At 40.0% G+C, this 27,343-nt stretch overlaps 1 protein-coding gene across 2 annotated transcripts; it reads right to left on the bottom strand.

The window, feature by feature from the left end:
* Window positions 1-330: 330 nt before the first annotated feature.
* On the bottom strand, window positions 331-26,213 carry smurf1 (SMAD specific E3 ubiquitin protein ligase 1). 2 transcript variants are annotated; one of them, XM_042504194.2, is made up of 18 exons: window positions 25,927-26,213; window positions 14,672-14,710; window positions 13,128-13,236; window positions 12,672-12,805; window positions 12,487-12,552; window positions 12,270-12,345; window positions 10,409-10,620; window positions 10,231-10,315; window positions 8,594-8,740; window positions 8,026-8,257; window positions 6,938-7,041; window positions 6,365-6,479; window positions 6,060-6,238; window positions 5,792-5,929; window positions 5,503-5,623; window positions 5,196-5,397; window positions 3,200-3,284; window positions 331-3,107 (listed from the first exon to the last, which is right to left on the bottom strand). In XM_042504194.2, the coding sequence occupies exons 1-18, from the start codon at window positions 25,979-25,981 to the stop codon at window positions 3,008-3,010; spliced, it is 2,199 nt and encodes a 732-aa protein (XP_042360128.1). In that variant the 5' UTR covers window positions 25,982-26,213; the 3' UTR covers window positions 331-3,007. The 2 variants fall into 2 exon arrangements, with proteins under 2 accessions (XP_042360128.1, XP_042360129.1); XM_042504195.2 differs by having other exon boundaries at window positions 3,200-3,275.
* Between the last annotated feature and the right edge of the window lie 1,130 nt (window positions 26,214-27,343).

Below are 27,343 nucleotides of genomic sequence, written 5' to 3'. Positions count from 1 at the left end.
GATTTCGAAATAATATATATATTTCATTTCAAGTATCAAAATTATGAAGGGACAAAAAAATCACACTATAAAATCTATATTTCCAGTTAGGATAGGCATACATTATACTTCAAAAGCAATTATATAAAAATTACAACTGCACACTAAGATTTGCTACAGATTTTTGCTGTCAACTGCTGGAAATGTTGATGAAATATAACAGTCTTTCCTTCTCTTCCTATCAATAGTATTAAAATACTCCATAAACTTTATTAGATAAACGTATATACAGAGAATATTTATCGATTTTAATTGCCATAAACAAAAAGAAAAAACACAGGACACAAGGAATTTATTTTCAATTTAATTTCTTTTAATATAATCTTATTTACATTGTATTTTTTCATAAATGTTTAGTACATAGTAAGTTACAATACTCTTGCATCCATTACACAGTGAACCTAGAAAATGCAGATTGAAATGATACTGCTTAACAGTCTTCAGTTATCAATCTACAACAAATCCCAATTTTGTTTTCCACGTTACTCGCTCGACATTTAGGTTTTTGATTTCATTCACTTCGTTGGAGGATAAATGACTGCAGAGAGACTTTGTTCATTCATGGTGGTCTTGAAGACGAGGACTACTTTTTCTAACATTCAGGCTATGAAGAAAAAGAGACGGGCAGAGAAACATCAGGGCCACAAAGAAAAAAATAATAAAGATGGTGAAATGGATGATGAAACATGTATGAAAAAGGCTTGTGAGATTTTATTATACATGTCACATACAACCAAAGAATTCCTGAACTCCTTCTTTCTGTCCTCGTGGCTCATTTTTATTAAATATCCAGGTCGCGCCCTCGGACCTCTATAACGTCGGGAGAGTTAGGTTTTAAAATTAGGGCTGGGAGGATCAATCCCTTTCACGTTAAATGAATGTAACATGGCATTTAAAGGAGCAGTGTGTAGGATTTAGGTGAATTTAGTGACATCTAGTGGTGAGAACTGCCAAATGCAACCAGCTGAAACTTATTCTGATTAAAATTCTTTCTGCGTTCATTGTTCTGGAGGTTTTTAACGGGAGCCGAATTATCTGCAGAGGTCTCTTCCTCTCCAAAACAAACTGATGAGGTGATTAAAAGCGTAAAAACACTACATAAAGCAGAATCACGTTAAAATCACTTTTTCTCCAACACTGTTTGGTATGTCCATGACAAGCATTCGTCAAAGTGTGCTCACTTATTCTCCTAATCGAGACGTTCAGGCGGTTTTTACCAGGAGCCAAATTATCTGTGGAGGTATCACAGATGAAAACACTGAATAAAGCAGTTTCACAATAGAAATCAGCGTTTCTGTGATTCTGTTCGGCTCGTCTCAGACGTGCCACTAGCCCAGCACCTGCTAGCGTGTGCTCAACTATTTTACCTGATAAGACATTCAAGAGATTTTTACCAGGAGCCGAATTATTTGCGGAGATCTGTTTCTGTCTCATCACAGACCGACCCAGTGATGTAACACTAAAAACACTAAATAAAGCAGTTACACTTCATAAATCAGTGTTTCTCCAATGCTTTTCAGTCAGTCTGTGAAGAGCACCTGCTAAAGTGTGCTAGCCTTTTTTCTCTGAAAACTTAAAATCCGGACGTTCAGAAGATTTTTACCGGGAGACGAATTATCCATAGAGGTCTCCTCCTTTCTAAAACAATCTAACCCACCGATTTAAACTGATAAAAACACTAAATAAAGCAGTTTTATGTTACAAATCCGCATTTTTCCAATGCTGTTTGGCTTAGCGCGGAGCAGCTGTTCAGTACGGTGGCTGTCGAAACGTGATTCTCCCTGTATAGAGCCAGTGTTTGGTTTGTGCGATCAGGGCTACTGTAGAAACATGGAGGTGCAACACAGCGACCTCCGTAGACGAAAACTAAAGAAAACATACTTAAAATCAATTTCTGCCATTTTATCCCCCTAAATCTTACACACTGGACCTTTAAAACACCAAAACACTAACAGTTTCATACACTGACAAAGAGAATTTCTCCGCAATAATGTGAATATTAAAAAAATGTAACAAAATTCAATAAAACCCACTTTGTGGATTACTTGAATTACAAGTGAATTGACCCTTCAACTCTGATAGAGGGGGTGATGGAGAGATTAGTGTGGGCTCTTCGTAGAGCAGATAGCAGCTTGGTCAGTAATCACTTAGTAATAAATAATAAAATATCAGAGTGGATCAGACAGAGTGGTCGCAGATACAAACGGAAGAGACAAAAAAGTTACCAAACAGAGGAGCAGGCTCATTTGATCGTTTTACAGCGTAACCGGGTGCCATGCCTGACACATACACACACACACACACACACACACACACACACACACACACACACACACACACACACACACACACACACACACACACACACACACACACACACAAATACAGTCTCACTCTCTCGCTGTATCGCACAATCACACGAACATGCGCACGTTCTGATACACGACAGTGGTTAAACATGAAGCATGAATACTAGTCAATCAATCAGCTTGTCAGACAGAAAGACAATCCGCCTTGTTCTTCACACGTTTGATTTTAAAGTTCGCAGGCTCGCATGTGATTGGCCGATTCTGTCCGTTGACTCGTGTCGTTGTGAGTCGCTGCGGCGGTAGACATTCTGAAGAATGACATCATAGCTTGTTAAAACTGAAGGATAAAAATGCTTCTTCAAAACATTTGAAAAATTTTAAAATACTTTTTTATTTTTTTTGTCTTTTTTTCCTTTTGTTTTTTTTTTTTTTTTCTCTTCCTCTCCCGCTGTGCTTCCTCCTTTAACCCCCAACAGTTCGGTGGTGAAGAGGTGGCGAGAGACCGCGTGTTCTTGTGATGCTTGGCCGCTCTGTATACTCCGCGTATACTCGATATTCTGTTGATGTGTGTGTGTATATAGTATATGTCAAATGTCAAAATAGTTTGTGTGCAAGTGCAAGCGCAAGTGTGACTGTGTGTATGTTGGTTTGTGGACCGATCACTCGACAGCGAAGCCGCAGGTCTCCTCCACAGCCGTCAGCAGTTTCTCGTAGAGTTTCTCATAAGACTCGTAGGGAGGGATGTCTATCCGGTTAAAACTAGAGACAAAAAGAGGACGTTTAGTGACATCACACGTACCCATCTGTAAATAAAAAAGAGAAACATGCATCTTGTCTTTTGTTTTTCTTACCATGTGTGGGCCTTGGGCAGGTTGTCTGTGTTGGCGTCTATCAAATGGATGGTGAAGAGTCTTGGTCCTGCAGAACCTGTAGAACCTTACACACATACATTCTAGTTATCACTGCTCTATTCTGGTACACAGAAACACTCAGCAGTCTTTAAACAGTAAAAACTCACATCAAATCAAAGTTTACCAAATAAATCAGTTGATGCCTTCATGGGCATGCAGGTCTAATGTAAGAAAAATATGTGGACATGCATTTGTGATACAGTATTTTGCTTATGCTGAGCATCAAAAGTGGTGGCCGAGATCCTGTCCGAACTTTCTGTTGCAACAAACCAGGCGATGCAAGATGTAGTTTCTTAATTTAGAGCCGTTCATGTTTTAACTGAATTGTTTTTGCAAACTTAAATTCAAGTTTTCTCTATCTTAGAGGGATAGTTTTTTAAAGTGGGGTTTTATGAGGTACTAATACTTTGTGTGTTACAAACAGTAGATGTTAGTTTGGAGAAGCAGACAGGAACACCGCCACAGAAACAAAACACTACTGCTGTGGACGGGGGCAACAGCTACATGTCATTTAGCCACCTTAAAAAAACTCTATATCATTCTAAGTGGGCGCTATGTTATGAATATTTTCACCACTTTACCTTGCCATCTAAAAGCCCTTTCCTTTGGCACTACTTTCTAAACCACATTACACCCGTATTTCTAAACAAGTCTGCCTCTGGAAATGTTCTTCTGCTGTATTCTCTGGTTTACAAAGGTGTCCTCTTGTCTCCACATTTTGTCTTCACTGTCATGATCACTAACTTTTTTTTATTTATTTCCTTGTATTTGTTGTCTTGTCTAGAAACCACTATGAGTCTGACCTAAACAGCTGATCTGCAGCCTAATACGGTGCACGTTACGGTCGGGCTTATGCACGGGAATATGGGAGTTCTACAGCTGAGAAAATGTAGTGTAATGAAAAGAGCTGTCTGACGGCAAGGTAAGTCTTAAAAATATTCTAAATATAGCATACGCTTAGGCTGATATTGATTTTTTTTAGGTGGATAAAATATGTTTTGTTGCTGACCCCCCCACCCCCAGCAGTACATTGCTTAGCTTCCCTGCCTGCTACTCCAGACTGGGGCCTGCTGACTCACTGACATCGACTGTCTGTAATACACTGAGCGGATAAGTACCTCACACAACCCCACTTCAAAAATCTGAACTATCCCTTTCAGGGTGCGATGTGCAACAGCAAGCTACGAGTGTGTTAAACAATATAAATGTTGCACGAGGACTCATTATTGACAGATACTGAAAATAACAGTCTTGAGTCTGGATTAGGGGTAATACCACAAATTGGGACATCCCTACAAGCAGGCAGCGTATAAGTGAATGTCCGGATTAGTGAATAATAGTCTATGGACAAAAGAATTGATTGGAAACTATTTTGGATAATTAATAAATCTTTACAGATTTTATTTTAAGCAAAAATGACAAACATTTGGCTTTTTAGCCTTTAAAATGGGACAATTTGATGCTTTTGTTACTTGATAGTGAACTGAATATTTTTCGGTTTTGGACTGTCAGACTTTTTCACTATTTCCTGACATTCTACAGGTAACACAATGAATTGGTTAATTTAAAAAAAATAGCTGTCAGTTTAATCGATAAAGAAAATAATTTAGTTACAGCTAAAAAATGAGGTCTGTAAGTATCTGTGCACATCCCTATGTCCTATATATTCTTGTAGTAAAAATGCCCAAAAAAGTCTATATATGTCTAATCAGTTCAAAGTCTAATTAGGTTCAAACACAGCAAACAGGGTCTTTTCCTATCAATCCTCAGGAAGACAAATAAACCCAATAAGCAGACCAAATGTTTGCATCAAACAAACATAGTGTCTGATGTGATTACAGCGTGTGTGTGTGTGTGTGTGTGTGTGTGTGTGTGTGTGTGTGTGTGTGTGTGTGTGTGTGTGTGTTTGTGTTGTCTAAGCCAGTGCATGACCCACCCTGCAGCGCCTTGAACCCTTGTAAAGGGACCCTGGTGGAGCCCGTGACGAACTGCAGGAGGCGTCCTCTCCTCTCCTCGCTGAATGCCTCCACCGCCTGCCAGAACCACCGCACCACGTTGCTTTCACTTGTACAGTGCTTCAGCCGGGTGTTCGTCTTCCAGTCTGCAAGGTCTATCTTCCCCAGTCCACCGATGATCAACTGGAGAGGAAGAGGTTTGAGAAAGAGGGAGAATATTAAGAAGAAGCAAAGGTGACACAGCAAACCACATATTACGGCAGGTGATGATTTGGGCAGAACATGTACCTCGAGTTCTTTATGGTCGAAAGGTTTGAGGAGGTGCTGGGGGATGAGCTCACTGAATCCCTTCTGTAGAGCCAGAAACTGGGCTTCAATTCCACGCATAAACCTCCAGTTCACATAAAGTCTGAAAAATACAAACACACAAACTGTAAACTGTACTGTATGTATAGACTGTACTGTGCACACAGGAGCCCTTTCAGCTGACAAGATGATACATATCTTTTACGCTCTGTATCAAGTGCACGGTTTGGATAACGCCTACGTTAAAGACAAAACATCTCACTGTCTTTACCTTACGTATTCTTTTTTGTTCTCCTCGGTGACGGGGATATTGCGGCCGTTAGGTTTCAGTTCATGTTGTAAGAACTTCCCAAAGGCGTTGTGCTCCACGCAGAACGTGTGGTCGAGGACTGAAGTGATGTCGTTCTCTCTGCGCAGAGTATTAAAACAAGTTAAAAATGGAAAATCTGTCTTTATCAATTTAGGTAACAGTGCAGGACATAAACTAAGAAATAGTTCAAGATAAAAAACAAAAAAAAAGCTCTCTGCTTCTTGCTCACAATATCCAGACGAGGCTCTTGTGCAACTCCGGGTCGGTGGTCTCCAGGTCATTGAGCTGGATGGGTTTGCCTAGCAGCTGTTTGTAGAAGGGAAGCGTGAAGCTCCCGTTGATGTAGTGACCGTGAAAAACTGCCAGGCCCATCACACGACCCACAAAGTGGAAATAAGACAGGTGGTCCTGAAACAAAGTGACAGACGGAGGGACAGACAAAGATGGAGACAGAGGCATGGAGTCAGAGAGAATCCCCTTACTCACTTCAACTGCGCCCTATGTGTGTACGTGTACGTGTGTGTTTGTACTCACAGGGTTAATGGAGGAGTCGGGGTTGATCTGTAGTGTGTAGATATTGTCTGTTGAGTACTGGAACAGCCCGTAATAAGGGTTCAACATTTCATGACACAGCAGGTAGAGCCACTCCCTGCAGACAACCAAAATATTGTTAACAAATGTTCAAACCTCACATAGAAACTTATTAATTTCATCATTTATTAAACAATGAGAAAACTGACACGAAATTTTAAAGTGATATGATGTAGTTTGTGTGTTCACCGAAGTCTCCTTTAAAACCACCTCTAATGAACAGATGTAGCACTTTTTTAAGCCCAATCTTTTCTCTCCCCTGTGGAGGCTCTGCAGCAGTTCACCATCGCCAGCCTGCACCAGGTTTAGTTCACTAATGCCAAGTTCACACTCCACGACTTCAGCCCTGATTTTCTATTCACAGACAGTTTTTGGAGCTCCCCGACAAAAGCCCCAGATCAGAGGCAAATCAGTGCTTGAGCGCTGTGTGTGAACTGTTAAAAGATAAGAGCCAAGGGGCTCACCGATGCTTCGCAGAAGCTCTACAGATATCTCACAGGTTAAATGGTAACTTACCTGGCCACGCCACCGTAGTCCAGGCCCTCCTCTCCTCTGAACTTCACCATAAGACGCTTCTTCAGGTCTTTGGGCCTCATCTTCATTATCTGTCGATATGACTCCTGTACACACACAGAAACTTTATTAATACATAACCACAGACACAAACATTAACATTAAGAAAAAAACAATTAGACCTTAGACTACCTGCTCAAATTCTTGACAATCTGACAGGTGCTACATAAGGCCACCTACAGACATTTACAAAAACAAATATACACTTTTTTTAGACTGCCAGCCTTAATCTCATTTTTTTTGCATATCAGGGTGATACCCATACTGAATTTAGAAATTATGGATGGGAAAAAAACAGATGGAATGCAATTTTTGCTAGTTGTATAAAAAAAAATTGGAGGTGGTTTGAAATGCGATTCTAGTCAGAATTTTACAGATTTGTCCTAAAATCATATTTCTGCGACACACAACAATGACATCATATCAAGAGTGACGCAAGTGCTGAATCCATGATGCTACTACCAGCGCGCCATGAGGGACAACAAGGAGGACAACAGTTCTTGTCTGTTGTCTGCTGGCACTTGGTGGGCACCCCCAAATAATAGCACTTGACAGTGCGATTGTTTGGAGTTCGAAATGATGGACCTCTCATGCCTGGAAGGCTGCAGTGTGGCTCCGTAGTTACTGATGCCTACGGCATTACTACAGGAACCCACGCAGACAGCTTACTGATGTCTGGACACGCAAATCTGATCTCGTGCAAATAACTGTGTGGAGAGGCTGTCTTCAAGATGTGAACATAACCCTTTAGATTAGTGATGTTCTGTTTAACAGTTTATTAATAAGCACAATCAGTGCTTCTTTTGTGCTCCCCTCCAGAGAAAGAATAGGTTGTTGTGACTGGTGTATGAGTCAGGAGGAGCGTGGACGTGTCTGTATGAATGTAAACTTTCACAGGAGCTGCCCACTCTATCCACACTGCCTCCATAGCTCCACACTGGCACAAATGTCCCATCTATCTGCGTGTCTGAGAGAGACAGCATCATTGTGTGGTTCTGTGTCCTTCACGGGAGAAAAACTGCAGCACCCACCTCAAAGATCTCCTCTCGGGACACTTCTATGCGACAGTGTCCTGCTTGAGGCTGCTGCAAGGACAGCTCATGTCGAAGCAGCTTCAACTTGTGCACCAAGTCTCTCTCGTAGCGTGCCGCCACGTCTCCATCGACTCCTCCTCCTCCCCCGCCCACACCTCCTCCGCCTCCTTCCTCACCCCCCACATCCATCTGGGGGGGTTGTGAGGACTCCTTCGCTTGGGATTGCTGGCTGGAGGTGGGAAGACATAAAGGAGGACAGAGAACATGACAGACGGTCAGATGAAGAGTTGACGGAAAGACAGAAAAAAAGAGCATACTGGATTACACGCTGCATTCACTCAGAGCAGCTAAATCTACATAAGCCCACATTTCTGGAAATCACACGATTATTAACAGAGCTGATGACTGTTAGTAGGTCAGAACCAGTCTGCGTTCAGCATTACAGCCGTGACAGATTAGATTAACCACAGATTAGTCTTGAAACCACTTATTTTGTATGTGTCATGCCACCCAGGTGTGGATTGATTTTGCCATGAGAGTATTTCAAGTGTGTGTGTGCTTGTACCTGATAATGGTGTGTAGGCGCGGGTCTGTGAACTGTGTCGTTCGGTTGTTGTGGTCCACAAAGTAGATCCGGCCCGACACGGTGCTTCGGACCTCCCAGCCCACTGGCAACGGCCCAAGCTCCTCACAGCTCACACTGGCCAGGTCCCTGCACCAGTAACAAGGAATCGGACTGAGACTTCGGCCAGCAGCAGGAATACACTGCACCAATTCAGCCTGGTGAGGCTGCAGCCTTCAACCAGACCTCTGTCTGCAACCGCTCTGACCCTACATACTGTACGCTCTTAACCCCTCATACTGCCTTAAAGCCAGGCGCCAGGCTGAAGGAAATAACCTGAGATTTACGCTTAATCTGTTGGTATGATTAGTGCAGAGCAAAATAAGGAAAATACAGACCTTTAAAGTCAACAGGCGACAGAAGCAGGGTCTATCAGGGAATGGCATGTAGTGTTTTGCGATAAAGAAAGCAAAGGCCGATTTTCATACATTTCTGAACACATCTAGCGGTTTAAATGTGAAATCCCCCAGTTATAATAATAGAAAAAATATTTAAAGCCTCCCTACACATGTTTTAAGTATGTAATAATACTCTGCTATGATTCATTTTTTGTTTAACATGTTTCCCCACATAAAAGGTAAAGAAATATCGTAAAGAATATCACACTGTTATGCTGGTTTACAAGCTCTGTATAATCTCTCTGTACAGTCGTGGAATGGGGGGACAGAGTTTTATCACCTTTAAGCCAGCAACAGAGGTAGTAACAGCCCTCTCGACCTCGAGGTCTATGTATAAAGAGGGATGGGAGTTTTGATGGTGTGTTAATGTTCAAAGCAGCTAGTAGCAGTTAGCGGCTTACTCAACCAAGAAGGACAGCAGCCGAAAACGTCAGACTACGTGGGAAACAATGAGGTCCAAAACTCCATACAGTCTGAGCCAAGGACAAGATTGGCCCTACCGAAAAGTCTTTCCTTTGCTTTAAAAAAAAAAAAAAAAACTGTGTTCATATGATAAACATTTGGAGAATGATTCTCGCGTACATGGATCCGCAAACACCCGAAAATATTCTAGTATGCATTCAGGGTTTTTCTCACAGGATCTGCACATTGCCAGTTTAACAGTTCCAAAAGATTATGTTTTCCTGTATTTAGTGGGTTTACGTGTGTTTGAAAAATCCACGTGCATGCGCTAATTTTGGTGGCAAAGGGGTGTTAGACTGCGATCGACTTTGCGGTGAGGGCGTGATTATCTATTTTGCCTGGCATTGTTTGAATGTCAAATTTAAGCAAATCTCATCAACATCACCTTCAGTAGAGGAATATGAAAACAAGCTTTGCACAGTTAGAATCAGCACAGTCGAGGTCAGATATTTTAGGGGCCATAAACATAAGATAAACATATCTTTGAGTGGAGGGGGGCTTCATATTACAGAGCATTACACAAATGCTGTATATCTGCTCTATAACGCTCAAATATAACCCTCATGTGGCAATTTCAACTGTTCTCTGTTTCCGTTATATCATTCTTTGTCCTCTTCCTCTGCTGCTGCTGCAGTGACCTAGATTGTCAGCAGGGCTTATTCAAGGTTCATCTCGTTTCAGGTTATGCTTGGACTAGACATGACTGAAGTGCAATCGTACCGCGGTATCCGAGGGTCGTGCCAAGTGCTGACGCCTGTCTGTGTGTGAAGGAAGTACACCTGGCCCTGCACTGTTGTTCTTTGCTCTGTTTTAAGAAAAAGAAGAAAGATGTTACGTAATGGATACAACACAAGAGATTTTGAGATCGGTTAACTATCAAGAGGAATGTCTGTCTGACCATATCCCTCTGGCAGATCAGGCGGCTGGTGCCCATGAGGTCTGTTCTGAGGGGTGTGGCCATGGCCTCTGGAGTCCTGCCCTCTGATTCGCTGCGTCTGAAGACGGCCCTCCTGACTGGGTGAGTCTAGGCGACAGTTCCCGCCCCCCGCCGCACCAGTGGGGTCGGAGTAGGGCAGCGGCTCTTCACTGAAACATCCCTCAAACACAGGCCTAAACACACACACACACAACTAAAGTCATACTTAGTGTTTCACTGGAGCACATGATGAGTCAAGTGCTCTTATTTTGAACTCAGAGGAGCAGAGATTTGGGAGAGAATCAAACAAATAATAACTGTGACTAAAGTCGTCTTGCAGATAAACACGCACCAAAAAGTCTCAGTTCAGCTTCACGAGGGATCCAAATGTGACCGAGAAGAATCTTGGTATTGACATAAGACTTTAAGGATTGTATTTGATAAGTTAACAGAATATTGACATTGGTCATTACATTAAACAGACAAGTAAAACCTGAAGCTTAAAAAATAAATTCAAATACTTTTTTACAGGTCATTCGTTGACACTCCACTGAATTGTTTCAGGACTATGAAAATTATGTGAATGGTACGCTCAGGACTTCACAGTCGCCAGATCTCAATCCAGCTGAACACTGTTGGGAGATTTTTGGCCAAATGCCTGAATGGCTGATATTTTCATGAAGGATTAATCATTAAGTATTCAGGATTTCCTACATTTTAGGCTGATATTTGCCCAAGCATTTTAGTGTTTTTTTTCTCCAGTGCTTGAAAAGTAAATATCACTGTTTCTACCAAATTAGCTCTGGTTCTTGAACCAGTTCGGTTCAGAATTCTTGAAACGTTGGTGGTGTAGAGCGAACCAGCCTCTACTGTAATCAAGGGCGTGTCATCACGCAGACTGCAGCACAATGCACAACGAAAGTAAACAGTGGTAGAAAAATTGCTAAATATACTGTGTATACTGTGACGTTTTCTTCTGTTATTATAGATACTTGTTTTTAGCCCCCCAAAAAGAAAGGATCAACTACTAACGAGACCACCGCATGCTTGTTTTTGTCTGATGATTTTACATTTGATTTCTCTGTTGTTGTCTTCTTCAGCCTCTCTCTCCGACCTGCAGAACATGACACGCCTGCTGACGTCATCATGGTTCGCACTCAAGGTCAAAAATATTGCCGATAATCTGTATCAGATTGTGTCAGCATGGGATGAATTTTTACTCTGCTAAACCTCAGGAAACTATTCTTAATTTTCTTAATATTCTTAAATTTTCACTTGACATTATAAAATATATTCAAAAGTTACTGGGAACTTCCTCTGTATATTGTTGAAAATTTTGGTTTTGATTTAACATTCACTAAAGACATTTAAACAAAGTTTTGTGTTGGAGTTTGTTAAATCCCAAATTTTAAATTTGGACGTAAAGACTTTTGTTCATATTGTAAGTGTACATCGCTTCAAAATATTGATTATCTGTCTCATTAAGGACTGCATCGGTTTCAACCCGGACTGTGAACCAACTTTTTGGGTTCTGAACCGATTTATTTTTGGTTGAAATGCTTAACAGTTCAAATTTAGGACCGGGAACCTGAACAAAACCATCTCTATTTTGGTGGAAACAGTGAAATAGTGTTATATGGCAAATGAGAGACGACTGGTTTCTCTGTATAATCATATGTAGATCAAAAAGTATTTTAGGTGCTCCTGAAAAACAGGAAAAAAACAGGATATACAGGAAAGCACTCTAAAATCTAAGAGGAAATATATCAATGAGGAGGGAAGAATTCAGCACAGAAGCATGTTATTATACACTGGCAACCTAAAAATCTATTGACACACCCACCCATCATTTTCCAACAGTCCTCTGCAGTCCACCACGGGGCCTCCACTGCCGATGCGGTCTCGCGTCTGTAAGCTCACTGGAAACAAGCAGGCGGTAAAGGTCAGAGAGATGACAGAGCGGGAGGGCAGAATATGCACAGAGGGAAACAAAAGGGACATGGGGAGCGAGCCGATGGGGGTCATTTGTAATGATAATTTATCTGTGCGAGCAGCCTCACCTACTATCTGCCCCCGCACTGCGTCGCTGTCCGAGGGGTTCAGCTTACACAGATCCAGACGCTGGTCTGCAAGAAGAGGAGAAAAGAAAACACAAACTGAAGGCTGTTCCTGTTTAATAAACATCTGTGATTTGAATTTATGTGTATTAAAAATCAGAGGGCTGCACATAGAAAGACAGACGTACATCCTGTGTCTTTTAGCCTGCTGATGGCATTAGAAAGCAGTCGTATGCAGCCCAGGAAGCCCGCCCCCTGTCGTTTATGGATCTTCTTGTGGTTCCATATACTGATGGTGATGGAGTCTGTCTTTCCAATGTAGCTGAAAAACAGATGTAAGACATGTGTCATGTGTCTGCTCCATGTTTTCCAATAGTTTGAGCACAGTGTGATATCAGCATGATCTGAACATCTTGAAAAAAAATCTTAAGTTTTGCCACTCAAACATTAGACAGAGGAAGCTTGTAAAAAGTACCATATTAGCTCAAATATCATGTGTCCCTTATTGAAACACTTCATTTTTGCAACACCGGTCTAAGACAGAGGACCAAATTGGTTAAAACAACGAGGACATCTTTTAAATTTATTGTTAAATTCTAGTAAAAACAGTAAAGAAACATTCAAACACGTTGCGGGAGACTCACAGGTCGTAGTGCTGATTCCATTTGGGGTCCAGTGTGCTCTTGACTGTGTCTGTCGAGTGGCATTGACCTGATCCGTCCACCACAACCTTGGCAAATGGATCTGGCAGGCCTGCAGCACACAGCTCAAATTAAATGTTTGCATCCATCACATTGAATCACAAACAAGATCATGTCAAAATATTAGAACTATCTCAACTGGCTTAAGTACTGCAGATAACTTATCTCCACAACAGTGCTCAGGTTTGTACTACAGCAGATTCTTCTTCTTATCTGTACCTTTACTGAGACTGGCCTGCAGTGTGAAAAGCTATAAGGCAATAACAGCATATACTATCTAGTGCATAATGTCATCATAGCATGTGGAAACTGGCTGAAATGAGTGTGAGGACGAGTTAGAAATGCATATCATCATGACACAGAGCTGAGAGACAACAATGGCACTTTTTATTTACAGTATCTGTTTGTTTCTGGTCAATATTTATATTGAACTTTCTGATAAACAGATAAATACAAAACAGGCCAACAGACCACACAGTATCAAATGGGAAGACTATCAAAGACTCTAGAGGTAGACCGTCATAGATGATCTTGAGGTCAGCTTTGTTTTTTATTAACAGCCAAGCAACTCAGACATAATGTCAGGTCACTATGTGATTTAAGAGAGGCATGACGGTCATGGCGTGTACAACAACTACGTCAGCCTCTGGTGTAACATACAACATGTGCATTGGGGGGCGTTTTCTAAATAATAACAATAGAATAACAAGGCAAAATCAATCGGTTACTGTCGCTTAAATGGCAGATGATCTTGTCCTCAGCTCTGATGGTAAAGAGCTTCTGCACCTCATTGTTTTCCAATTTGGGGACATTTTCAGCTGCTGTCTTTGAGTTAACTTCTAAATGATATTAGCTGTTTTTTAAAGGTCTAGCGTGCAGGATTTGGTGGCATCTAGCTGTGTGATTGCAGAGCTGAAACTTAAGTATCGTGGCTGATGAGGATATGCGACTGTCCCTATCTGGCCTCCATGTGAAGATAACAGCTCGTTCTTCGTTCAGTAATTATAAACTAATGAAAACATAGTAATGAATATTATACACCATTTCTGCCAAAGATGCCTTGAAGTCCTACATACTGGACCTTTGAGTCACTCAGCTGTGGGTCACACTCATAAGACGTCAGTGAAACATCACACTCATCCCATCCATTGTCCCTTCAAGCCGGCTGTCCCTTTTACACAGATGTTGATTCGTTACTACCTCCACTTCTGGCTTAAACACAGGACAACTCCCAAATTCCTCAAGTTTACCTTTTATACAGAACATCGAGGCGGAATAACGACACGAAATTCACACCTTTAACAGGTAGTGTAAAAGAGGCTTTAGACACAAACAAATACACACACCACAAACACAAAGCTATACCAACCAATCTACAGTCTTGGTTTTGTTGGCACACACAGACCCTTATTGAAACACATCTCATCATGTATACCAATCACCATAATTCATGCAATGAACATAAGCGCCATAACGGCCGTACTTACGAAAGAAGTCTTTCTTTGCGAGGTTCTTGGCACATAATACTGCAAAGAAAAAAACAAAACATCATGAACAAAAATTCCACACACACAAATATGTAAATGATCTGTCTGTGTGTAGGCTGGTATAAATAAATGTATGCTGGTGCACATAAAAACTGTGTGGAGGAAGAATGCTGGTTAGGATAATATATGAATGCCAAGAGGACGGCAACGAGCAGGAAAACTTATGTGACGTGCTAACAAGAATGAGCAGTAAAGTATAGGCCGGTGTCAGGATCGCTGCACACGCAAACACACACACACACACACACACACACACACACAGACACACACACACACACACACACACACACACACACACACACACACACACACATACATATCCATCCACAGGCCGCCCACAGCGAGTGGCAGGATGCCTTCTCTGCCACATCATCTTTGTGGATCCAGAGAGCAAAACTTAACTGACCCTCAGTTTGTGTGTTAAGTATTTAGTTTATTGTGTGTGTCTGTGGGTTTGTGTGCAATTCCTTGTTATTTATTTGCCAGACAGCCTGTGCGGTGCGAGAACTGACATGTCATTCTGGGTCAGCTCGACGAACTCCGCTGTAAACCTTAAAAAACACCCAGCAGAACCACAATAAACTAATTCTTAGAAACATAATCGCGTCCCGTCAGTCACAAACACTGGTCTTGATTATAGGGCAGAGTGGGCATTGGACAAAAACAAGCTGCATGTTTGTATTCAGGGCTGATGTAACACACTTAAAAATGGACTGAAACGTAAGGTGTAACTGACATGAAAACTATAATAATATTTACACTGTATGTCTAAATGTCCAGCTCTGTGGACACAAAACATGCAAAAACATGTACTAAATTAGCTTCAGGTGTTGGTAAGAAACAAGTCACCCTGATAGAGACCAATTTAAAACACTTTGTGATGAAATGATTAAGTATTAAACTATGCAAACGTCAGCTATGATTGATAGTGCCTCTTTCTGTTGTTGCCACTGGAGAAGGCGCCACACTTCTTTTGTCTGCAACAAATTATGAAATATGGCTTCCTACAATTGATAAAACTTTGTTCAAGAAGTGAGTGTTGAATGCCAGAATGGTCAGTATACAAACAATCAACTTTCGGGTTACATGGAATTGCACAGTTTCAATTCTTGTGCTTACGTGGATGTTTGTTAACAATCGTTAATAAATTTAAAAAATATTTAGCACTCTGCTAGTGCTGGGCTTTAATGTGAATGCTCTGATTAATAAATTGATTATTTGACTGGACGCAACAGTCAACCTGCAGCAGTGGCCTGCAAATGTGACATTTACAGAACATCGATAGTCTGCATGCGAGGTGTTTCGGGGACATGTGTAATTAGCAGCTACAGATAATAACTTAAGTTACACTTACGTTACTTACTACTAAATAATATTAACAGGGGGAACCGCTTCTTCCATAATTTATGTACTGAATTAATTGAATTTTCTCTGTAAAGTTGGAAATAAAATTCTTCTTCTCTTATATTTCCACCAGATTAGATGCTTGACAGTGGGTGGGACCATGTTTACATGGGTCATATAAGCTATGTTCTGATTAAATGGTTTGGGGCGTGTAAATGCACATTTTATTGGGTCACTCTTTTTTTAGGATCCATGTAAACAGTTGAGTTGGAATCTCTATCAGAATGACTTCAATCTGACTGAAGAAACTGTCCATGTAACAGCAGCCAATGTTAAATACAGCAGAACAAATCTATAGAACAGCGATGTAAAACGCTCCTCATAACGTCTCCTCATGTAGTTGAGGTGTTAATTCACACTCCTTCGTGGAGCACAGTATGGAAGCTACTGTGGAGCATCACACACGAGTACAGATGTTAAATAAGCATTTGGATTCCTCCATTACAGCAGAAAACTTTTAGGAACTTACACTGACTGACAGATAATTAAGATAAATTGCTGTCTGACCAGAGTGTTTTTGAGAAATACCTTTGGCCTAATTTCTCTGCTTTTCTCTTTCAAGACAGAATAAATGGGAGCCTCTCTGACCAATGAGGTGGAATGTGTAACTACATCATGTCAGTCATCTTCATGCAGTTAGACGGGAGGAGAGACGGGCTGTCTTGGAGGGGGAGGAGTGAAATCCTGAAGGCTGTTTCCTCCTGCACATCTCTACCAGCTTCAAACTGGGCTTCATGTCACTAAACAGAGCTGAAACAACTAGCTGACTAATCAGCTATCTTGATTATCATGTAGTCATTTGGTTATTTTTTTAAGACAGAATGCCAAACATTTCTTTTACTATCGTTTTTTTATATGAGGATTGGCTGCTTTTCTCAGTTTTAAAACATAAATTGGTGTCATCATTTAACCCTTTGAAACCCGGATCAACATCAGTTTTCTGGAGCTGCGTTCAGATGCCTTTCACAAAAAAACAGTTTCAGCACTTTTTCTAGGTCATTTTCTTGTTTTTGAAAGAAATTAAACTTGTTTGGTTTTTTTTCAAAAACATGTAGGAAATTACCCAAATTTCTTTAAAAAAATAAAATTAAACATATTTTTTAATATGTAATTATGTATGTAATTATGTAATTTTTCCCCTAGACATTTTCCCTAGCTTTTCAAAAATAACTTACTAATTCTACTAATTCTTAGCAGTTTATTGAACATTTCCTACCAAGTTGCTCATTCCCTTTCCCTGTTTTTTTAAGTAAACACACCAAGTTTCTTGGAATTCAAAGATTTAAATACTTGTAAAAGCATCTGAAAGCTAGACAAGAAAACTGATTTTGCTGCAGGTTTTAAAGGGTTAATGCAAATAAGCCAGCTATATGAACGTCATCTCAGAGTGATTAATCAATATTGAAACAAATTGTTAATTGCAAACCTAACAATCTGTGTTAATTTAACAAGGATGGGGCTGCATTAGCGTCATATTGTCTTGGCTCAGAAACAAACGGCTCAAACTGATCCTAACTGATCCGCCAGCCCACCTGACACCGTTATCATGGCTTTGAGGTGCAATTAAAATCTGCCGTGATCTGGTTTGGCCCAGACTTCCATCTAGGAAGTTAGTCAGCCAGCCAGCGGTTTAGGATGTGGTGACTGTGTGGTGGCGTAGATGTGTCTGGCTTGGCGTGGTTTATTTCCTGTGATTAACCCGTGGAGAATGGCTGCAGGATATCCTTCTCTCTTCCTCATCAACCCCTTCCATTCCTCCTCCTCCTGACTCAGACATTCCTCACTGAGACCTCATCTTTTCTCCACGAACACAACGACAGAAACACAGCTGGAGTGGAGGAGAATCGAGTTTCTAATTTGCCCCTGCTTCCTCTTTCAGACGAGCAGAAGAGGAAGACTTTGTCCGTCACTGTCCCTGCTTTGCTCTCCACCCCTCATGTCCTCCAATCTCCTGGCAGAGACAAAGGAGGAACACCCCTAATTTCACCCCGTCTCTCTTTTTCCGCCTCTTGACCAGCTCTTCTGTGGCACTCAATGTGTGACAGGCTCTTTCTCAGCGTCTCAGGAAATTCCTCATTCTGCCAAGGTCACGGCTGGTAAAGACACACACAGCTACAGCTCAGCTGGTCCTCAATTTCCCCACTGTCGCTTTCTTTTTTTGGCATTTATGTCCGTTCCTTTTTTTTTTTTTTTTAAACCTGAGAGCTACAGAGAGCCGGCGGGGGAGAATTGTATTCATCCAATCTTGAGGGAAAAAGAAGAAACGCTTCAAGGGAGATGATGAACAAAGGAGCTACCTCTGTACATCTCCAGCAACTCCACCAGGAATCTGACGCCACAACATGTTTCAGCAATCAACCATCGCCAACAAACATTTCTGCGATCCAGCTCTACTCTTGCAACTTAAGGCACAGTTCCCACCCAATCAAAAATGCATATTTTTCCTCTTATTTGTGGTGCTATTTATCAATATTTTGGTGTGAGTCGTCAACTGTTGGAGATATCGGTCTTCTGCTTTCTCTCTAATATACTTGAACTAGTTGTAACTCCACTCATGGGCCAAAAAATACATTTGAAAAACTCAGCAATGTCTCTTTCCAGAAATCATGACCCGTTTTTTTAAAATAACCTACAGACCTTGTTGTTAGTTTCAAATAGAAAAAGTTTTCTTTTTACAGAACTACACCCACCAACGCAGAAGGAAGTGCGCGTCTCTCATCAACAAGAGGGTCGTGACAGCATGAGATGTAAACATAAATGGCGTCCTCCCTGGCCAAGCTGTAATGTTAGCTAACTCAGTGGTGTTGAGTTTTTCAAATGTATTTTTTAGCGCGTTGAGCACCACAAGCAGAGTGCGGTCTAGCTCCATTATAATGGAGAGAAGGCGGACATCTCTACGGCCGATATCTGCAACACTCTGCAACCCACACCAAAACGATCTATCTTAATAAACGGCACTACAATCAGGAGGGGAAATATATATTTTTGATTTTGGGTTGAGCTGTCCTGAATACTTTGCAGATTTCCAACCAGCTTTGTATCATAACAATGTGGGTAGTATGTGTGAATGAACTGTGGTAAAAAGTGTAGATCCAGAGAGCCCCCCCTCTCTTAAACTCAGATCAAACAGTGAAACCATGAAACGAGAGTTTGGGAAAAGGAAGTGGGCGTCCTACTCTTGCCTGAATTGTAAAAACGAAGGCTGAAAATTCTGAGATCAATTGGTAAAACCTGACAGTGCTGGTTAAGAAGTGGTACGTTTTCTACCTCTTGAGCGAAAGCGAATGTCAGAGCCCTTTCTGTATGATTTTTATGGTCATTTAGCACCAATTTCAACAGTATTTGCATCTTTTACATGCAGAGACAACCCAGTTTTATGAAAAGACCATCTTTTGGGCAGTGAAATACTTCTTTAAGCACAGAGAGCACTTGCTATTTTTCAGGTAATGACAGGAACCATAAAACTGTAGACGCTCAGAAGCTCGTTAAAGCTTCCTAAATCAAAATAACGGTCAAGTCCATTTGAAAAGATGCCAAGGCGCAATCAGTACTCGTGATCGCAGATCGAGCCAGAAAATATGAATACTAAGATCTTTCTGACTAGACAGTACTGTTGCAGAGGGTACTCACAGGTTCACATGTGAAGTAGGTGAGATTACAATGACATCACTTCCTGTGTTGCCTTCTCCTCTCAGCTACAAATACAAAAGCAGCTGCGAGCGGGCACGTGAGTAAATATCTCACCTACTTAATAACATGCCCAGCACCATAAACACTCACACAGAGCAGTCTGCCACACAAACACAAAAAGTAGGTTTCATTTCTGTATTTGCTTTATCGATGTGCTTGTTTGAGCAACGGCGTCACATTCTCAGTCCCTCCAATTCTACATTTGTGTGCTTTTAAGAGTGTATGTGTGTGTGTCTGCACAAGCTGCCGGCTCAGTAAGTGAGAGGATTAGAAGTGCTTATGCTGCTTCCTAAGTAAGCATGATTCCCCCCTTTCACTCTCTTCCCCTCGCGCTCTTTACTCTTGAGCCCTTCAATCCGACTACCTGGCAACAAAACCTGAGCAGCACGTGTTGCTTCTATGACCAAATTAACATTATCCTGCTGAATCACAGATTCTCTCATTCATTAGACGGCATTTTTTCTTCACAATAAAGCTCATTCATTCCCAAACAAAAACACCCTTTTTTCTACTATTTGACCCATTTCTTGGCTGTATTTTGCATTCAAGCCTCGTCGGCAGTGAGGGAACGAAGATTCTTTAAAAACCGCAGACTGAACTGGGTCGGGTGTTGTTAGAAATTTTCGATGTCGTGCAAGTACCGAGAGTTAGCTGGGCAAAAAAGAAATGTTATGATATTGGGACATGAGACTAGATATCTACTTAAATTTTGACGTCCTAATTTGGCAAGCATTGTCTTTTCCTGGTTTTAAAGGCTGTATCAGAGTAAACTGAACTTATCAGGATTATCAACATCAAGTGTCGCTGACATCATAGGGACATAAATAAAAATTAATAAATATTATTTAAACAAGCGATATTTTATCAAATAACAACAAAACTAGAGCTGTACCAAATGGACATTTTTACATTCAAGCTAATATTAAGGCTTTGACATGAAGGGTCACATTTCTGTTGTCATATTTTATGACCCCAGTGTCTTAAAAAAGAGAAAAAAGACAGAAAAGAAATCCTTGAACAAAACCATCAATATGAATAAAGTGATTCCTCAGATTAAATAAGTCAGTCTTTTCACTATAAAAGTGTTAAAACCAAAATAGATGTTTTTGGAATTGTGGTTATATAAATGTATTTATGGTGCGGTTAAATTGCTGTGCCATTAATACGGGTGTGTGCCTCCCTTTGTGTTTGACAAGCAGGAGAGCAAACAGTTTTTAGACCGCAGTGAAAATGTGTTTTTTAATTTTGAAAGGCTAAATGGGAACAAATATGGATTGAGACAGAATATTTCAGTAGATAAAAACATATTGTGAGTTTTGGAGGAGATTACATCTATCTTTTAAATAAATTTTGACTTTTGGATTAAACAATGCTCTAGGGTTATCTGAATTGTTTGGATCACACAAGTCTGAAACAATCCTACGCAGCCACTATTAGAATCAAACGCATTAATAATAATAATAATAGTAGTAGTAATAATAATAGTGTGGCTTAATCTGCAACTATACAGAAATACTGAGGTTTTAACAGAAAGAATAGACACGCAAAACAACAACAACAACAACAACAACAACAACAACAACAACAACAACAAAGCTGTAGCATTCAAATATTGATTTTGAATTCAAATGTCAACATTGTGAATGAAGCTTCTAATTATCCCGTACACCCCTAAAATAAACAGTAGTTTCACTTCCAGTACTTGACGGTGTTTGATACTCAGTTTCAAGAAGTATTAAGGTTCAATACAGAGACCTTATCCAGATAGGCATCTCCTTTTAGCAAGTGTTTCTCTACTAGAGCTGCAACAGTTGCCTGATTCATTAATTGGTTGTTAATCATCAAATTAATTGCCAATTAATCTGATAAGCAATAATGGGTTTTTTTTTAAGAAAAAGAAGTCAAAATTCTTAGATCTTGGCTCCTTAAATCTGAATATTTTCTGGTTTCGCTACTCCTCTTTAACAGTAAATAAAATATTTTGGGGATGTTGAAAAAAAAAATCATTTGGGGACGTAATCTTGTGCTTCAGAAAACACTGATCAAAAACGTTCACCATCTTTGACATTTTATAGACCAAACAACTAAATCAATTAATCGAGAAAACAATCAGTGAAAATAATCATGAGCTGCAGTCCTGTTCTCTATAAAGTTGAATACTGTCCATTCACATCTCACCAGATCATGAAACCTAAAGATAATGTGGTTCTCTTCCTGTAGAGCACTTCCCCTTCAGCTAACTTAAGCCTAACCACAAAATCACCTCTTGGCTAGCTAAAACAAGTCCATAAAAACCCATCGCGGTCTCTGAAATGTGAACTCGTCTGGTCTTTGTCTGTGTCCTCGCCACAGACACACAGGCCTTTCTGATGTAGGCCAAACAACCCCTCTCTCTGACAGACTAAACACAGTGCTGGCCAGCCGCGCAGCATTGCACTCCCATTGGCTCATCACACATTCCTCACCCAATTAGAATTCCACTCATACCTGTGGGGGCGGGGCTCAGTCGGGGGCAATAACCTCTGTTTGCATCCAGGCTGAAATAATGAGTGACGGGTTTACGCACATCCAAAACACACACACCCTCCACAGTACATCCATACACACTTTCACTACTTTCTTTTGTCTTGACTTATCTGAAAACACAACTGTCTGATTACGTACCACTTTTCACAGAATTCATGCATTTCGGTCATTTTACCAGAATACTTGCATTTAATTTTCTATTTTAGTATTGACCCTATAATAACACTGATGGATGATAGTACTTTAACTGAATGTCCTTTTACTAAGGCTGCTTAGGATTATTGTCATTGTCAAATAATTTGTCAATTATTTTCTTGATTGATTGATTGTTCTATAAAATGTAAGCAGATGACTTCTTCAAATGTGTTGTTTTGTTTGACAGAGTCCAAACCCCAACGATTTACAGTTTACTATCATACAAGACTAAGAAATCCAGACAAATTTCATATTTGAGAAGCTATGGCCAGTAATTTTTTTCTTTTCTGCTCAAAAATATAAATAAAAATGTACTCTGCAAGCTTTATTTCTAAAATATACTGTTTTTTAAATTTAGTGTCCTGACATTTATTTTTACTTACGTCTCGTACAGGATGTTAGTGTTGTCAAAGTATTGATTTATCGATTCTGAATATTTAAAATGGTTTCCATACTTATTTTCTGCAGTATTATTACACCAGTAAGCTGTGTGGTCTTATTGTTCATGTTTACTACTTCCACTCTGCTGTTCTCTGCTACCAACCAAGAAAAGCAGTTGTTTTCAAGCCTTGTCATATTTATCTTTTAATAAATAATAATAATAATTATTATGTCAAGTTTTCCCTGTGGTGTCAAATATGGTATCAAATATCAACATTTTTCGAGGCATTGCACTGAAGTTAGAAGTATCGTAACAGCACTAACACTGATGCATGTATTTCTTCTCACTATGGCTGCAGCTAAGGATTATTCTTATCGTCAGTTATTCAATCCGTTCTTTTCTTGGTTTATCAGTTCATTGATTGGTCTATACCAAATTGACACTGGCTGAATTTTTAGGTTGTCATTAAAAAGAAAATTAATTAACAGAAACTGTACGTACTGCAGCATATCTGCTTTAATGCAGTCCGTGCAAACTGGTGATTAAAATTCAATTTCCTTTTAAGTTCCTCATCCTCTGAAATCAAAACAAACTTTTGTAAATTTCATGTAGTACTCTCCTTTTTGCCTTATACATGAATAATAAAGTTTGTAACTCAATTAATTCTTTAAGTTTCAATGATCCTGTTGTAAGAAAAGTCTGTTGGTATATTCAATGGAGTCCACCTTGTGAATAATTCTTACTGCTCATTTTTCGTATTAACGGCTTCATATTATTCATGTATGTGTTGCCTCAGACTCCCACGCAATAACTGAAGTATGGCAAAATAAGTGAACAGTACAGAGTTCTAACCGCCTTATGATCTAACACTTACTTTGCTTTTTTCAAAACAAAAAACACTGGCAACCTTTATATGTGCTATGTAAGATTTCCAACTTATTCTTACCCTGACACGTGCTCTTTTGGGGGACTGAACTCAGATATTTTGTTCGTTTTGGGGTCAGGCTCCCCTCTGTAGGGCACACAGGAGTCTCTCTCTCATTCTTTCTCACACACAGCTGGAACAATGGTTTTTACTGTAGCTAATGTAACCCCACTGGGCACCCAGGGGCCTCTATTCAAATGGAAATGACCACTCTGTGCCGCTGGGCAGACGCCTTGTCCTTCTGATTCAAAGTTGAGCAAACACGCACCAAAATGTGCTTGCCAGCAGACTAAATATTTCGTCTTGTGGTTTGTATGCACTGGTTCAGGAGGGAACATCGAGTAGTGCATGATTGTGATGGATGTTTTTGAGGATAAGTGAGCTCTTAAATGCTGATTAAGTGCCACATGCTGTCTGTATATTTTCTTTTCCGAAAGTGGATGTCAAGAGAGCAGAGCAAGCATCTTTTTTGACTACAGATAAACTTGAACTTATCTGACACACTTCTTCACCTATCACACGTCTTGCTCATATCGTTTATCTGTGCTGGCCACAATCACACAGAGGCTACTCAAGATTCCCAACAGAAGCATCTCCTGGTCTGGTAAAAACCCTCTACTCCAAAAAAACTCCAGATTTGCTTCACTCACCTGCAAAAAAACCCCAATTTAAAACTACTGAGTGGCAGGTAGATTTTGGAATCCACACGCCACAGTGAAAGGCAAACTAAAAAGTCACTTTCCAAACCTTGTCGGGGCTTGGTTTTCATCAATTGACTAACCGATTAATCTACTAATCAATGCAGCTCTATTGGACTATTTGTCCAACAAACAAAACAGCATGTTTTAAGAAGTCATCGTGGACTCTGGGAATGTGTGATTCTCTCTGCTAACATTTTTTTAATCTCTGATTTATTTATTCTGAACAGGTTATGAATAGATCTAAAATATAACAACAATAAAATGATCAATAAGCCTAATGCAAACTCTGAATATATAAATTCTCATTAACAACATAAATAGACATGATTCAATATTCAAATGTCCAAAAAGGAGAAGGAATCCAGTATCTCAAAAATTAACTTATACAGTACTGTGCAAAAGACTTAGGTCACTAAATACTTGCAACTTTAGCTTGTTGAAGTTGTTTTTTCTTGAAATATTTGTGCTTTTAATATTATATACAAATTCGCTGTAAGTTCTGGTTGCATCTTAGTAAATGGACTACTAATAATAAATATTTATGGCCATTATAACACTGCTAACATAACATGGCTTAAAGCGACCTGAGACTTGAACACAGTACTGTATTTCTTTTTAAATATATTTTTCTTGTTAAAATGGGCACGTAAAATACAAGAGAGACAATTTTTTTTCTTCTGCTCATTTCTCTTGTGTGTATTAGAGTTGTTGTGAGTGTAAATCTGATTGTTGTGTGTTAACATTACCGGAACAATTAAAAATGAAATGAAGTTCAACGAGTCCGACGTTTGTCTTGCCACAGCTGACACAAGCCAATCAATACTCATGGGTAATCTAGGCTAGCATGCCAAATCTACTGAGGGATTGATTTTAGGAGAAGCTGTAGCTGGACATTCATGCAGAGCTCGTCGCATTCAGGTCAAGCTCTGTGCTCGGCTGGTCAACCCAAAAAATGGGTGTAGCTAGCAGGCGTTAGCGGTCAACGGTAACTACAATGTTATCATAAGCTAACGCTAGGAAACAAGTGTTAGCGTGATAAAGTTTCTAGCTTTCAAGAGTCGGTGTTTCAGGTGAGCTGTGAGCAGTTGACTAGTTGTCTGTCTCAGCTGTGAAACCCACATGATAGTGAACAGCTTCTTGACTGTCCTCTCGGTAATTTGGTTAGCATCCGAGCTAACAGGCTAGCACTTGTGCCACACAAAAACCGGATGTTTGGGCAAACAGCGGAGCCGCGAGCCCCAAAGACACTCCGAGATGTTTTGTTATGGCTACAAATATCATCACTTTACAGCAGAGGCTCGTAGGTGAAACCTTTTAGCTCCGGTTAAAACGTGCACCGTAAGCGCTTTCTCTCTCGGTGTCGTTTTTTTACCTGTCAGTCGGATTTTGATGCTGGACCCGTTCCTCCGAGTCCCAGGATTCGACATCACTCCGGGAAAAACGATCACACAAACTTCCCGTCGGAGTCTCCCAAAAACGCCGTTTCGCCACTTAACGGGAACGCGAATAACTTCAGTTTAAAAACATGCGGTTTGTTTGTGTTCTCCTCACGGGTAAAAATGTATTATTTCATCGCGAAGTCCTGCGCTCTTTCGAAATCCAACAACACGGGAGAGCATTTTCGGGCAGGCTCAAGCACGTACTGACGTCATGTCCTTAACGGTAGAACGTTACGGGCTCGCGTCCGGGAAGCGTGGGCGCGCCCGTAAAGCTCTCTTTTAACCCTCAGTTTTACTTTTAAAAACGACCCTTAATGAACAAATTTCCCTGTTTGCTTATTTATTAATTTACCCATTTCTATTATTTAAATTCAAATCTGACAATTATTTATTCATTATGGATTATATATTATTTATTTATTTTTAGAAGTAAACTAAACTCTGGGTAAATGAGAGACTTGACATGCAGATATATTTATTTATATGTCAATCTAGGTATTAAGTTACCTGCTTTTAGTCACCATAGGCTCCCATGTTAAGGGCTACATTGCTACTATGACAATGCAATTAATCTATCATCATTCATTTTGTTTCTATGACTCAGAACGCAGTGCCCCTAAAGATATTTATCCGTCTCCCTACATTCAATCTCCTCAAACATCACTACATGGACAATATGAGTATATCTGTGAGGTAAGAAAAGTCAGAGATGTTATATATCATTTTACAGTTATTCTGTTCTACCCACATGATCTCCAAATATCATTAACTTTTAATTGCGTAGGCTATCATTAATAATTTCACTATTTAAAAGAACTTGTTTTTGACTGTTGCCTATATTAACCCTCCTAATTAATTGCCTAAATTATTTAAAAACTAACATTAGATAATATTAATGTATTTAAGGTTTTGTGGACACCTCTTACATACAGTTTCAAATACATTTTCAAATAGAAGATTCATCCAAAACATTTGTGATCAGAAGACAAAAGCAGAGCAACAATGAGACCACGTCTACATTTTGAAAAGGTTACTGTGATTTTAGTGGATTAACAGATTGGTGTCTGTCAGTGTCTTTGTTTGAATTAAATGTGAGCATGTGCTAGATTTGTTTTTACCCAAAAAGAGTGTATTATCTAATACATATTTGTTCCAAAATTTGTGTTGATTGAACCCAAAGTTTAAGGTCTAGTGAGTTGTCACAGAGTACAGTCCTAAGATTTTTTTAAAGTAAAAGTTCAAAAGCATTACCCTGAAAATGTACTTAAAAGTTCCAAAATTAAAAATACTCACTATGCAGAATGAAGGAATCACATTATGTTACTAGATTATAAAAAGTGATGCAATAAA

The sequence above is a fragment of the Plectropomus leopardus genome, chromosome 18, assembly GCF_026936395.1.
Source record: "Plectropomus leopardus strain MGB_pleo_1.0 chromosome 18, ASM2693639v1, whole genome shotgun sequence".
Classification (NCBI taxonomy): domain Eukaryota; kingdom Metazoa; phylum Chordata; class Actinopteri; order Perciformes; family Serranidae; genus Plectropomus; species Plectropomus leopardus.
Note: the sequence above shows the minus strand (reverse complement) of the source record. Positions and strands in the feature narration are given on the sequence as shown.

What these genes read in the sequence shown, in the direction of transcription:
- smurf1 (XM_042504194.2), bottom strand. Translation starts at nt 25,981, where the DNA reads ATGTCGAATCCTGGGACTCGGAGGAACGGGTCCAGCATCAAAATCCGA. An exon ending in AACAAAAAAGAATACGTAAG is followed by an intron (nt 5,624 to 5,791) that starts GTAAAGACAGTG and finishes TGTATTTTTCAG; the next exon opens with ACTTTATGTGAACTGGAGGT. An exon ending in CTGCCCAAGGCCCACACATG is followed by an intron (nt 3,108 to 3,199) that starts GTAAGAAAAACA and finishes TTTTGTCTCTAG; the next exon opens with TTTTAACCGGATAGACATCC.